Source organism: Bos grunniens, chromosome 19 (assembly GCF_055505025.1).
Source record: "Bos grunniens cultivar Pamir isolate PY7600 chromosome 19, Bosgru_T2T1.0, whole genome shotgun sequence".
Classification (NCBI taxonomy): Eukaryota; Metazoa; Chordata; class Mammalia; order Artiodactyla; family Bovidae; genus Bos; species Bos grunniens.
This window is the reverse complement of record NC_141183.1, coordinates 44,712,333-44,726,410: the sequence shown is the minus strand read 5'-3', so window position 1 is coordinate 44,726,410 and position 14,078 is coordinate 44,712,333. Positions and strand designations below refer to the sequence as shown.

General features: G+C 35.1%; 1 protein-coding gene across 14 annotated transcripts in view; it reads right to left on the bottom strand.

Moving 5' to 3' along the window:
- NF1 (neurofibromin 1) overlaps window positions 1-14,078 on the bottom strand; it is a 257,608-nt gene that overhangs the window by 149,984 nt on the left and 93,546 nt on the right. For all 14 annotated transcript variants that reach the window (XM_086360180.1, XM_086360182.1, XM_086360194.1 and 11 more), the window contains 2 exons: window positions 12,372-12,506; window positions 8,753-8,866 (listed from right to left, as the gene is read on the bottom strand). In XM_086360180.1, coding sequence (XP_086216306.1) covers window positions 8,753-8,866; window positions 12,372-12,506 — 249 coding nt within the window. The remainder of the gene's footprint in view (window positions 1-8,752; window positions 8,867-12,371; window positions 12,507-14,078) is intronic.

Sequence of the window (14,078 nt, the reverse complement as noted above, 5' to 3'; positions counted from 1 at the left end):
TTATTCTTTTTGCATTGCTGTAATCAATGGAATGAAATAATCCAAATTATTTATCTCTTCTACTGTTCATAAATGTCTGAGCTGTTTACAGCTTTTTCAGTTCAGTTCAGTCGCTCAGTCATGTCCGACTCTGCGACCCCATGAATCGCAGCACGCCAGGCTTCCCTGTCCATCACCAACTCCTGGAGTTCACTCAGACTCACGTCCATCAAGTCAGTGATGCCATCCAGCCATCTCATCCTCTGTCGTCCCCTTCTCCTCCTGCCCCCAATCCCTCCCAGAATCAGAGTCTTTTCCAATGAGTCAACTCTTCACATGAGGTGGCAAAAGTATTGGAGTGTCGGCTTCAGCATCAGTCCTTCCAATGAACACCCAGGAATGATCTCCTTCAGAATGGACTGGTTGGATCTTCTTGCAGTCCAAGGGACTCTCAAGAGTCTTCTCCAACACCACAGTTCAAAAGCATCAACTCTGCGGTACTCAGCTTTCTTCACAGTCCAACTCTCACTTCCATACATGACCAATGGAAAAACCATAGCCTTGACTAGACGGACCTTTGTTGGCAAAGTAATGTCTCTGCTTTTTAATATGCTATTACAGCTTTTTGGAATATTATAAATTATGCTATTAATATTTTATATGTGTTTTTTTTGTAAACATATTGTTGGATACATACCTAGGAGGAGAATTGCTAAGGTGTATGTTTAGCTTTTGTAGATACTGCAAACCAATTTTTAATGATGGCTATACTAATTTATTCTTTTATTAGCAGAATATGAATAAAAACAAAGTACAGTTGACCCTTGAACAATGAGGAGTTAGGGGTGCTGACCCTCCATGCAGTAAAAAAAAACTTACATATAACTTTTGACTGCCTAACAAGTTAACTACTGATAGTCTACTATTGACTGGAAGCCTCACCAATAAAACAGTTGTTAACACATATTTTTGTATGTCATACGTGTTATATACTATATTTTTACAATAAAGCTAGTAAAAACAAGATGTTACTAAGAAATCATAAAGAAAATACATTTAAAGTGCAGTACAGTATTTTTCAATATTGTAAGTTTACTTCATGTTTACAAGCTGCATCAACGTTTTCTATAACAATGACAGCATCTTTGATAGCGTAATCCTTCCGGGCTTTCATGATGTTTTCTTTACTGGGGTTCTCTTCCATAGTGTCGACAATCCTTTCCATAGAATACCATGTGTAATGAGCCTACAAGGTCCTTATGAACCCCTGATCTAGAAGCTGAATTAGAGACATGTTTTGGGCAATGAGACCACTTTGACATCTTCAGTGTTAAACTCATGGGATTCTGGGTGGCCAGGGGCACAGTCCAGTATCAAAAGAATTTTAAAAGGCAGTCCATTACTGGCAAGATACTTCCTCACTCCAATAACAAAGCACTGATGGAACTAATCCAAAAAACGATCCTCAATGTGAAGGCTTTCTTGTACAACTAAAAGACTAGCAACGGGTATCTTTCTTTTCCTTTCCAGCCTTGGAAGTTAGAAGCCTTATATTATAGATTAGGGCAGTTTTGATCATACTATATTTGCACAAAGCAGTAGAGGTAAGCCTATCCCTTCCTACCTTAAATCCTGGTGCTTGCTTCTCTTCCTAATAAATGTCCTTTGTGGCATTTTTTTTCCCCCTAGAATAAGGCACTTTTAATCCACATTATAAACCTGTTCAGGCTGATATCCTTTTTCACCAATAATTTTCTTAATGGAGTCTAGGAACCCATCTGCTGCCTCGTGATCAGAAGCTGCTTCTCCTTTATCTTGACATTTTTAAAGCCAAACCTCTTTCTAAAATTATCAAGCCATCCTTTGCAGACATTACATTGTCTAGCTTTAGATTCTCCACTTTCCTTTTGCTTCAACTTGGCACATAAAGACTTCACTTTTTCTCAAATCATGCTGAAGTCAATAGGTATACCTTTCTTTTTTTTTTTTATTTGCTTTACAATATTGTATTCGTTTTGCCATACATCAACATGCATCTGCCACGGGTGTACACGTGTTCCCCATCCGGAACCCCCCTCCCACCTCCCTCCCCATACCATCCCTCTGGGTCATCCCAGTGCACCAGCCCCAAGCTTCTTATATCCTGCATCAAACCTGGACTGGCGATTCGTTTCTTATATGATATTATACATGTTTTAATGCCATTCTCCAAAATCATCCCCCCACCTTCTCCCACAGAGTCCAAAAGACTGTTCTATACATCTGTGTCTCTTTTGCTGTCTCACATACAGTGTTGTCATTACCATCTTTCTAAATTCCATATATATGCGTTAGTATACTGTATTGGTGTTTTTCTTTCTCCCTTACTTCACTCTGTATAATAGGTTCCAGTTTCATCCACCTCATTAGAACTGATTCAAATGTATTCTTTTTAATGGCTGAGTAATACTCCATTGTGTATATGTATCACAGCTTTCTTATCCATTCATCTGCTGATGGACATCTAGGTTGCTTCCGTGTCCTGGCTATTATAAACAGTGCTGCGATGAACATTGGGATACACGTGTCTCTTTCAATTCTGGTTTCCTTGGTGTGTATGCTCAGTAGTGGGATTGCTGGGTCGTATGGCAGTTCTATTTCCAGTTTTTTAAGGAATCTCCACACTGTTCTCCATAGTGGCTGTACTAGTTTGCATTCCCACCAACAGTGTAAGAGGGTTCCCTTTTTTCCACACCCTCTCCAGCATTTATTGCTTGTAGACTTTTGGATCGCGGCCATTCTGACTGGTGTGAAATGGTACCTCATTGTGGTTTTGATTTGCATTTCTCTGATAATGAGCGATGTTGAGCATCTTTTCATGTGTTTGTTAGCCATCTGTATGTCTTCTTTGGAGAAATGTCTATTTAGTTCTTTGGCCCATTTTTTGATTGGGTCGTTTATTTTTCTGGAATTGAGCTGCAGGAGTTGCTTGTATATTTTTGAGATTAGTTGTTTGTCAGTTGCTTCATTTGCTATTATTTTCTCCCATTCTGAAGGCTGTCTTTTCACAGGTATACCTTTCTTACAGCAATCCTGCATCCACATAAAAGTTGTCTTTTGAATATGAGAAAGACATTTAATAAAAAAGACAAGGTTTCATGCCTACTGGAGTAGTTGCAGCAACAGCTTCATGAATTTCCATTTTTCTCCCTCAACAGTCTGTACAGTGGATTCATTTATCTTGAAATGGCAGACAACCACAGCTGTGTATTTCAATCTTTAGCACATATCAAACAATTCAACTTTAATGTCATGACTTTTCTCTGCTTTCATTGCTAGTGCACTTTGTGTAGGTCACAAGGTATGGTATTGCATCAAACATGATGAAAAATACATGAGAACCCAAGAGATCGCTTTTTGCGGATATACAATTTAATGGGAGAGATAAACTTCTCAGAGAATATTTTAAGCAGATACGACACTTGAGCTCACCCAACAGTAACAAAACACAGATATGTAGTTATTATAATAGTATAGTATGTAGTACAGTTAACGTTATGCAGCTAGGATTTTTTATTTTTTGGCCACACCAGGTGGCACATGGGATCTTAAATTCCCTGACTAGGGTTGGAACTCAAGACCCTGCATTAGAAGGGCCGAGTCTCAACCACTAAATCGCCAGGGAAATCCTCTATGCAATTATGATTTAATACTGCATCTTTACATTTGCTTACATTTCTTTTGACTGTGAAAGACATCATGTACAGTCTGTAGGCTTTTGTAAATTTTAACTTTTTATAGTATATTTATATATATTTTATGTAGTAAATGATAATATTTGGATAAACAACAAGGTTTACTGTATAGCACAGGAAATATGTGATAAAACGTAATGGAAAAGAATATTAGAAAAGAATGCATATATATAAATTGAACCACTTTGCTGTATAGCAGAGATTAACATATTGTAAATCAAATATATTTCAATTAGTGAAAGTCAGTCAGTCGTGTCTGACTCTTTATGACCTCCATGGACTACACAGTCCATGAAATTCTCCAGGCCAGAATACTGGAGTGGTTAGCCATTCCCTTCTCCAGGGATATTCCCAACCTAGGGATTAAAACCAGGTCTCGTGTTGCAGGTGGATTCTTTACCAGCTGAGCCAAAAGGGAAGCCCAAGAAGACTGGAGTGGGTAGCCTATCCCTTTTCCAGCAGATCTATCCAACCCAGGAATCAAAACCAGGGTCTCCTGCATTGCAGTGGATTCTTTACCAACTGAGCCATCAGGGAAGCCAAAAAAAATTTTTTTTTTATTTTTTGTAATATTTCAATTAAGAAAAGCATAAAGATATAATAAATGATCCCCCCAAAATGAGAATATAGACTGGTATCCAGATATATTATATGCCATGACATACCTTTTCTTAATTGTTTTGATATTGCGAGGCCAACAATTTACCTGCAGGTTTTTTCAAACTGTCACAAATACACAAAAATGTTTTCAATATGTCCAAAACATCTGCATATAACTGGACCTGCACAGTTCACATCCATGCTGTTCAAGGGTCAAAATCACTTGATATTTCATAAACCTTTCTGTTATTTGCTATCTAGCTTAATTTCAATAGTCATAAAAAAATTCTGAATGATTTGAATCCTTCAGAATTTGTATGACACTTACTCAAGATATACTAAATGTCCTACATGTACTTGAAAAGAAAATGCACTTATTCAATGTAGTTCTCCATATGTGTCAAATAGGTCAAATTTGATAATCATGTTTTTCAAATCTTCTATACTTACTATTTGTTTGCTGGCTTATTCTATCAGATATTGAGAAAAGTATACTTAAGTATCTCACTATAACTATGTATGTCTATCTGTCCTTTTACATGTTTTTATATTATATATTTAGAAATTTTATGTATTTTTGCTTTATATATTTTAAATCTTTGTTACTAGACTCACATAAAGTTTTATTTTTGGATGGATTGGATCCTTTTGTAATAATATGATGTGTCTCTGTATCATCCAACAGAGAATAACCTAAATACATAAAGCAAATATCAACAGATATAAAGGGAGAAACTGACAGTAACACAATAATAGTAGGTGATTTTGACACACCATTTACATCAATGGACAGATCATCCACACAGAAAGCCAATAAGGAAACACTGGCCTTAAACAACACATTAGACTAGATCAACAGATATACAGAAAACATTCCATCCAAAAGCAGCAGAATAAACACTCCTTTCCAGGTGTACATGGAACAGTCTCCAAGATAGATCACATGCTAGACCACAAAACAAGTCTCAATAAATTTAAGAAGACTGAAATCATATCAAGATTCTTTTCCAACCACAACACTATGAGACTAGACATCAAGGAAAAAAATATGGAAAGCACAAATATATGGAAGTTGCCAATGGGTTACTGAAGAAATCAAAGAAATAAAAAGATACCTGCAGACAAATGAAAATGAAAACACAATGATCCAAAATCTATGGGATGCAACATAAGCAGTTTTAAGAGGGAAGATTCCCCCTAGTTCTAAGAGGAAGCCTAGCCCAGGAAACTAGAAAAATCTGAAATAAACAAGTTAAACCTAAAGGAATGAAAAAAAGAACAAACAAAACCCAAAGTTAGTAGAAGAAAATCATAAAGATCAGAGCAGAAATATTTAGAGACCAAAAAAAAAAAAAAAAAAAGATCAATGAACCTAAAAGCAGTTCTTTGAAAAGATAAAACTGATAAACTTTTAGCCAGACTCATCAAGAAAAAAAGGGAGAGGGCCTAAAATATAAAATCAGAAATGAAAAAGGTGAAGTTGTATTTCTGGCACCACATAAGTACAAAGGATCATAAGAGAGTACTATGAACAGTTACATGTTAATAAAATGGATACTCTAGAAAAAAAAACAAATTCCTATAAAGGTACAATCTTCAAGACTGACTCAAGAAGAAATAGAAAATATGAACAGATCATATTGAAATTGTATCACCAGTAATGAAATTGAATCAATAATAAAAAAATTCTCAACAAACAAAAGCTCAGGACCAGATGGTTTCACAGGTGAATTCCACCATTTAGTGAAGAGCTAACACCTATCCTTCCCAAACTATTACATAGGAAGGACTGCTTCCTCCCTCATTTTATGAAGCTACCGTCACCTTGATACCAAAACTGGATAAATATATCACAAAAAAATTGTAGGCCAATATCACTGATGAATACAGATGTAAAAATTCTCAACAAAGTATTAGTAAAAAATTAGCAAAATACGTTAAAAGGATCACACACCATGATCAAGTGGGATTTATTCCAGGGATGCAAGAATGTTTTAATATCTACAAATCAGCCAATGTGATACATTAACAAACTGAAAAATAAAAATCCTACAACCATCTCAACTGACGCAGGAAAAAGCTTCTGATAAAATTCAACATCAATCTGTGATCAAAAACAACTCTCTGGAAAGTGGGCATAGAGGGAACATACCTCAAAAAAGGCCATTTACAACAGACTGACAGCTAACATCATATTCAATGGTGAAAACCTGAAAGCATTTCCTTGTAAAATCAAGGGAAAAAGACAAGGATGCTCATTCTTGCCACTTTTATTCAACACAGTTTGGAAGTCCTAGTCACAGCAATCAGAGAAGAAAAGGAAATTAAAGAAATCCAAATTGGAAAGGAAGATTAAAACTGTCACTGTTTACAGATGACACGATACACATAGAAAATCCTACAGACAACTACCAAAAAACTATTAGAATTCATCAATAAATTCACTAAAGTTACAGGGTGCAAAATTAATATACAGAAATCTGCCACATTTCTTTACACTAATTATGAAATACTAGAAAGAAATTCATGAAACAATCCCATTTACCATTGCATCAAAAAAAAAGTTATATACCTTGGAATAAACCTACCTAAGGAGGCAAAAGACCTATACTCCAAAAGACTGAAAGACACTGATAAAAGAAATTGAAGATAACACACAGATTGATAGATACACTATGTTCTTGGGTTGAAGAATCAATACTGTTGGAATGACTATATTACCCAAAGCACTCTACAGATTTAATGCAATCCCTATCAAAATCCCAATGGTATTTTTCAGAGAATCAGAAAAAAAATTTTTTTAATTTGTATGGAAACACAAGGATTCAGAAAAGCCAAAACAAACTTGAGAAAGAACAGGCCTGGAGGAATCATGCCCCCTGACCTTAGACTGTACTACAAAACTACAGTCATCAAAACAGTACGGAACTAGCACAAAACCAGATACACTGATCAATGGAACAGGATACAGGACCCAAAAATAAGCCCATGCATTTACGGTCAAACTATGACAAAGGGGACAAGAATACACAATGGAGAAAAGACAGCCTCTACAATAAGTGGTGCTGAGAAAACTGGACAGCTATTTTCCTTACATAAAATAAGGAAATTAGAACATTCTCTAACACAATACATAAAAATAAACTCAAAATGGATTAAAGACTTAAATGCAAGACCAGAAACCATAAAACTCCTAGAGGAAATATAAGCAGAACACTCTTTGACACAAACGGTAGCAGTATTTTTTTTAGATCTGTCTCCTAAGGCAAGGGAAGCAAAAGTAAACAAATTGGACCTAAATAAACTTAAAAGCTTTTGCACAGCAAAGGAAACCATTGACAAAATGCAAAAAGAGCCTACTGTATGGGAGAAAATATTTGGAAATTATATGACTGATAAGAGATTAATATTCAACATACATAAATAGCTCATACAATTCAACATTTAAAAAAAAACCCAAACAACCCAATTTTAAAAAATGGGCAAAAGAACTGAATACACGTTTTCAAAGAAGACATACAAATAGACAACAGGCATATGAAAAGACGCTCAACATCCCTGATCATCAGGGAAATGAAAATCAAAACCACATGAGATGTTACTTCACACCTGTCAGGATGGCTGTCATCAAAAAGAACACAAATAACAAATGATAGCGAGAGCATGGAGCAAAGGGAACCCTTGTACATTGTTGGCAGGAATGTAAATTGGTACAGCCACTGTAGAGCACAGTATGGAGGTTCTTTAAAAAACTAAAAATAGAACTACCATATAACTCAGCAATTCCACTTCTGGGTACATATCCATAAAAACTAAAAACACTAATTAGAAAAGATACATACACCCCAATGTTTGTAACAGTATTGTTTACAATTCCCAAGATACAGAAACAACCTAAGTGTCCATCAATGGACATATGAATGTGTCTTTATATACATGAATGTATATACACACACACATATACATACAATAGAATACTATTCAGTCATAAAAAAGGAAGAAACTTTGCCACTTGCAGCAATGCAGATGGACTTGGTGGACATTATGCTATATAAAATAAGTCAGAGAAAGGCCATATGATATCACCTATATGTGGAAACCGAAAAATCCACAAACTAGTGAATATAACAAAAAAGAAGCAGACTCACAAATATAGAAAACAAACTAGTGGTTACCAGTAGAGGGAGTTCCGGGGGTGGGCAATACAGGTATTGGGGAATGGAAGGTATAAACTGCTGGATGTAAGGTGGGCTCAAGGATGTACTGTACAACATGGGGAATACAGGCAATATTTTGTAGCAACTCTAGATGGAAAGTAACCATTAAAAATTGGATAAAAAATTCTTAAGGAAAAAATTTTTAAGGAATAGAATTAAAAAAAGAGAATCTACATAGTTACAATGTTACATTTAAGAGCCTAGAATTCATTTTCCCCTTACCTCCATCGCTTCCTGGGCAATCTCTGGCATGTGTGACTGAGGGACCAGCTGGACAAGCCCTGTAATTAATTCTGCAGTACTGCCTTGGGTTTCAGGCCCCTGTTTTCTTGGATTCTGCAAAGAAAAAAGCAAATTTCAATTAAAAACAAAATCACAGGACAGGGGCCAAAGGGTGGAGGGAATGGAGACTGACTGCTAATGGGTTTTAGGTTTATTTTTGAGGTGATAAAAATGTTCTAGACCTAGATAGCGGTGATGGCTACACAACCTTGTATACATACCAAAACCCAGTGAACTGTCACTTTAAAAAGGCAAATTTCATCATATGTGAATTTTACCTCAAAAATAAACACTGTAAGATTTTTTAAAATTAAAAAGCTGCTGGGAGGGAGATGGGAGGGGGGTTCATGACGGGGGGACACATGTGTACCCGCAGCTGATTCATGTCGATGTATAGCAAAAACCACCACAATATTGTAAAGTAACTATCCTCCAATTAAAGTAAATAAATTAATTATAAAAACTGCTCTTGTTAAGAATTCTCTTAATCTACATCTATACTTCTTCATTAATTTAAATAATATCCAGAGAAAATTCTAATTAAAACAAAAACTAGGTACTAGCTTTTCATAAGAAATTGTATCAATAATAGGAGAAATAAATTATTTTTTTCAGCAACACTACATTGACTAAATAATATACCTCTGATTTGGAACTTATGGTTTTGGATCTCTAAACTACTGTGATGAAAGGCAAAGTACATGCATGCTTGATGAGAATGACACAGTTATCTTGTGTTGCCCTTTTGTCCAACACAAGGACCTAACCACATTCACATAACACTAGTAATATTACTGTTAATGTTAATCCACACCTCCAGATACCCATACTTCAGGCTTTTTCACAGTAGAAAGACATTGAATACAAAGCAAAATGGTATATATAAATGTGAATGTCTACCTACTTAAAGAGACTAAAATGCTTCCTTGTAACTTGGAAGAATCTATTTCCATTTCAAGCATATATGGTTCATTTCAGTGAAGCCAATACAACTAGTGCTCTTATTTTATTTTGCTAACTCCCTTACCTCCATGCGTGTGTGTGTGTGTGTGTGTGTGTGTGTGTATTTATGTATCAGAAAATAGGACATTTTGAACTATATATATATATAATTTCAATTAAAAACAAAATGTATAAAGGACAGAAAATAATCAGATCAACAAGTTTAAACTGCAAATGAAAAAGAAGTATGAAGCTACATGCTGGTATGAGCACCTGTAACAGGAAAATGTGGTATAATCAGGAATGCTTCCTTAGGGCTGTGATAACAGCTCAGAATTAGTAGGAATTACTATGTGAAGAGGAGAGGGAAGCATATTGTAGGCAGAGGATTGCAAGTGCATGGACAGGCAGGAAGGAATGTAGGAAGAGGGAGTGAAAGGCAGGCCATCATAACTAGGGTAAAGACAAATATAACTCTAGATGTGCAGAGGTGATTGGTGGGAGTCAAAAGCTGCATGACCTTATAGGTCTATTAGGAGTTCAGTCTCTATCCTCAAAGCTATTTCAATCAAAAGACTTTAAGCTGGGCAGAAAGCATAATATTTGCTTTTTGCAGAGATCGCTGTAACTTTAGTGGAGAGAAATGATTAAAAGAAAGCAGGAAATGATGTAAGCTGAACAATTAGGAAGCTTGAAAAATTCAGAGTAATATGATTTAAGATAGAGACAGTAAAGACAGAAGACAATAAAAACACATTACTTTAAAATACATGATTGAGATCATTTAATATTTATTCCTATATTTATCCTACATACAAAAATTTAGGTTTTTTATAAGTAAAAATACAAAATAATCAAATATTTACAATGAATCTTTCACTATTTTAACATAGCTTTCATTACTCTGAGAAAAGTGGTTTAACCACTAGATGGCAGCAAAGAAAATAATTTCAACTTTGATCTGTTTCTGCCTGCTAATTTCAAACTTGGAAAATTGCTTAAATTCTTGTTCCTTGACAATAAAATAATTAACACAGAAGGCACTGGTGACTTTGATGCATTCTTTGATCCTGAATTACATCCACGCAAACAGAGTGATGCTAATTTATGACATGCATGATGAAATAACACCTCAAGTAATGTGTGCTACATAACAAAGAAATGAGGGGAAAAGGTATTTCATTCCTTTTATAAAGTCTTAATAATAGATTTTAAGACTTTTTCCATACCAAAGTTCTAACAATTTCTTCTATCAGACTTCCAAATTTGGATGGACTTTTCAAAGAGTTCAAAACAACATAGGCCATTCTGGGGGTCACTAATCCTTTTGGGAATTCTGTTTCTCCTCCCTCTCTTAGAAAAACATATTTTTTAAATTCAGGGGGTTCAAAGAACTCTTGAAACTATGGACATCAGTTTATATACTTCTACAGTATAGTAATTTGAAAAATATACCATCAAAATTAAAAGTATACTTAGCACTTAAGCCTGTTACTCAAAGCAACAGGAAATTGTTTCAGATACTGTTTTCCCAGGACTGGAAAATTCCACAGACGTTAAATATGTTATGCTATGAGCTTCACAATATATTTCTGCTATGTTTGGGGCATTAATAATATTAATGTTAATGTTAACTGTATTTTAATAATAGTAATAACATCCTAACATTTATGTAGTATTCATTATGCATCTATTCTGCATTGTTCCTAAGAGAATGACATGTAATATCTCAGTCTGCTTAATACGAATTATTATCATTATCACAATATTTCAAATAAGAAAACTAAAGCACATGGATTTCCCTGGTGGTCCAGTGGTTAAGACTCCACACTTCCAAAGCAAGGGGCATGGGTTCAATCCCTGGTCAGGGAACTAAGATCCTGCAGGACCTGTGCTGTGGTCAAGAAATAAAACTAAAGCATAGAGAGGTTAAGTCACCCAAATCACACAGCTAATAAGTCTCCAGAGGCCATGCTTTTCAGCATTTCATATAACTGCCACTCATTTTCATTTGTTAGTTCCTAATTATCTTGTGTATTACAGTAATGCTCTCAGGAATCTAATACCAACTCAGGCTGTAAGACAAGAGTAACCACAATACTTGAGTGCTAACCATACTCATTTTTATCTCCTTTTCCTCCCAAAACAGTATAGCCAGGAAAAGTCAGTGATAATAAAAGGCTGATGATAGGAAGAAATAAGGATAGAAGAACTCAATTTTTAGGCAACAGTGATTGGAGACTTTAAAAAAAAAAAAAAAAAACAACTGAACAGATATAGGAAGCATTTGACTTATGTCTGCTTCATTATATCCAAACCCCATCCTAGGATTATATCTGAATAATACATAATCTGGTAGCAGGGTATGGACAGAAGACCTCACCAAAATATGTTAGTTTAATGATAAGAAAAAAATAAGACAAAAGAGTCAGATCTGATCTAATTATATTAGTAATCTCTGTAAGTTCACTTTCTTAGGAATGTCAAGTTTCATGTACGATCAGGAAGGTTCAGTAAGTGTTCTTGAGCTAACAATCACCTTCAAGGTTTTGGCATTTTAGTAAAACCAAATTAAGTTAGTATAATAATTTCAAGGAATTTTATAAAAACTACTCACACAAAGCAAGAGCTTCGGATCTGCATGAATTAGTTTCACCATGGACAAGAGAAGATACTTGTAGCTTCTTGTCTCCAGGTCTGTAGGTTTTTCTTTAAATTTAAGGCTTGTTACTTTTTCTTTAAATGTAAGACTCTAAAAACAAAAACATGACATTCACCTTCTAAGAATCAGACATCAGAATCATGATAATAGCTATTCAACATTTTCAAATAAATCTATTTTTTAAAAACTTTGAAAAATAAAGGGACATATTATATACCGCCAAATGTGTGGTATTAGTAGAAACATTCAATAGAAAGTATAAGATTAACACAATCAAGCTTAAAAAGCAAAAAGTATTTTTGCAATGTCTATATTGTTCTCATTTTTGTTGTCGTTATTCAGGCTCTAAGTTGTATCTGACTCTTTGCAACCCCATGGACTACAGCACGGCAGGCTCCCTGGTCCTCCACTCTCTCTGAGTTTGCTCAAATTCATGCCCACTGAGTCCGTGATGCTATCTAACATCTCATCCTCTGGCACCCCTTTCTCCTTCTGCCTTCCATCTTTCCCAGCATCAGGGTCTTTTCCAATGAGTCAGCTCTTCATATCAGGTAGCCAAAGTATTGGAGCTTCAGCTTTAGCAGCAGTTCTTCCAATGAATATTCAGGGTTGATTTCCTTTAGGATTGACTGATTTGATCTCCTTGCTGACCAAAGAATTCTCAAGTCTTTTCCAGCACCACAACTTGAAAGCATCAATTCTTCAGTGCTCAGCCTTCCTCTTACATTATTCTTATATAATCTTATATATATTCTTATATAATCTTGCAAAAAGTTTAAGTGAAAATCTGCTAAGATACTAAAATCTTTAAAATAAGGTTGGTTGACTCCTATGTTAAAAACAATTTTCCAAATGTTAAAACAGGGATAAGATATTTATTCTATAGCTCTCACAGATATAGTGAGTAACTCATGTAATAAAATATCTCATATACACATAAACACTTCATAGAAACAACAATGACATTATCAACTGTAAGATGCATCAATATTTTATGTATCATAAGGAATGAAAATTGTCAACTGCAAGATATCATACAAATAAGATCGACTCCCAAATTCAGAAATGTTAAACAGGTGCTTCTTAGAATTGATGGAATATGCTAGACAGACAATCTCTGTATTTAATAGTTTAACTTTTTCTTTTTCCTTTAATGGCATTCCATCTCTCAAGTTACAGAATGCATGTATTTTGCCAGAAGAACACTGATAGAACAAAGAAAGCTTTCTTTGAGAAAAATTCAATCATGGAAAATGTGTTTCAATTACAGAGATACTATTGTAGAATACTATAATTATGGATGCTATTCAACCAAAAATCCAACATCATATTCTGGATCCATTACTACCTTTTTTATCTATTCTTATAAAACATCTCCCGTTTTCTTTTTTAGAAGGAAACAAAAATACATGCTTTTGACATATATGCTTTTATATGCACATAGTGTTCTTGCCTGGAAAATCCCAGGGACGGGGGAGCCTGGTGGGCTGCCGTCTATGGGGTCGCACAGAGTCAGACATGACTGAAGCAACTTAGCAGCAGCAGCATATGCAAATTACACAGATGGGAGATTATCCAGCATCTATGGACTCTTAATAAAAAATGTCCATGTAAGCAAGCAGATGCGTTATCTATAACATGCAGCAATTATTCCCAATGTTT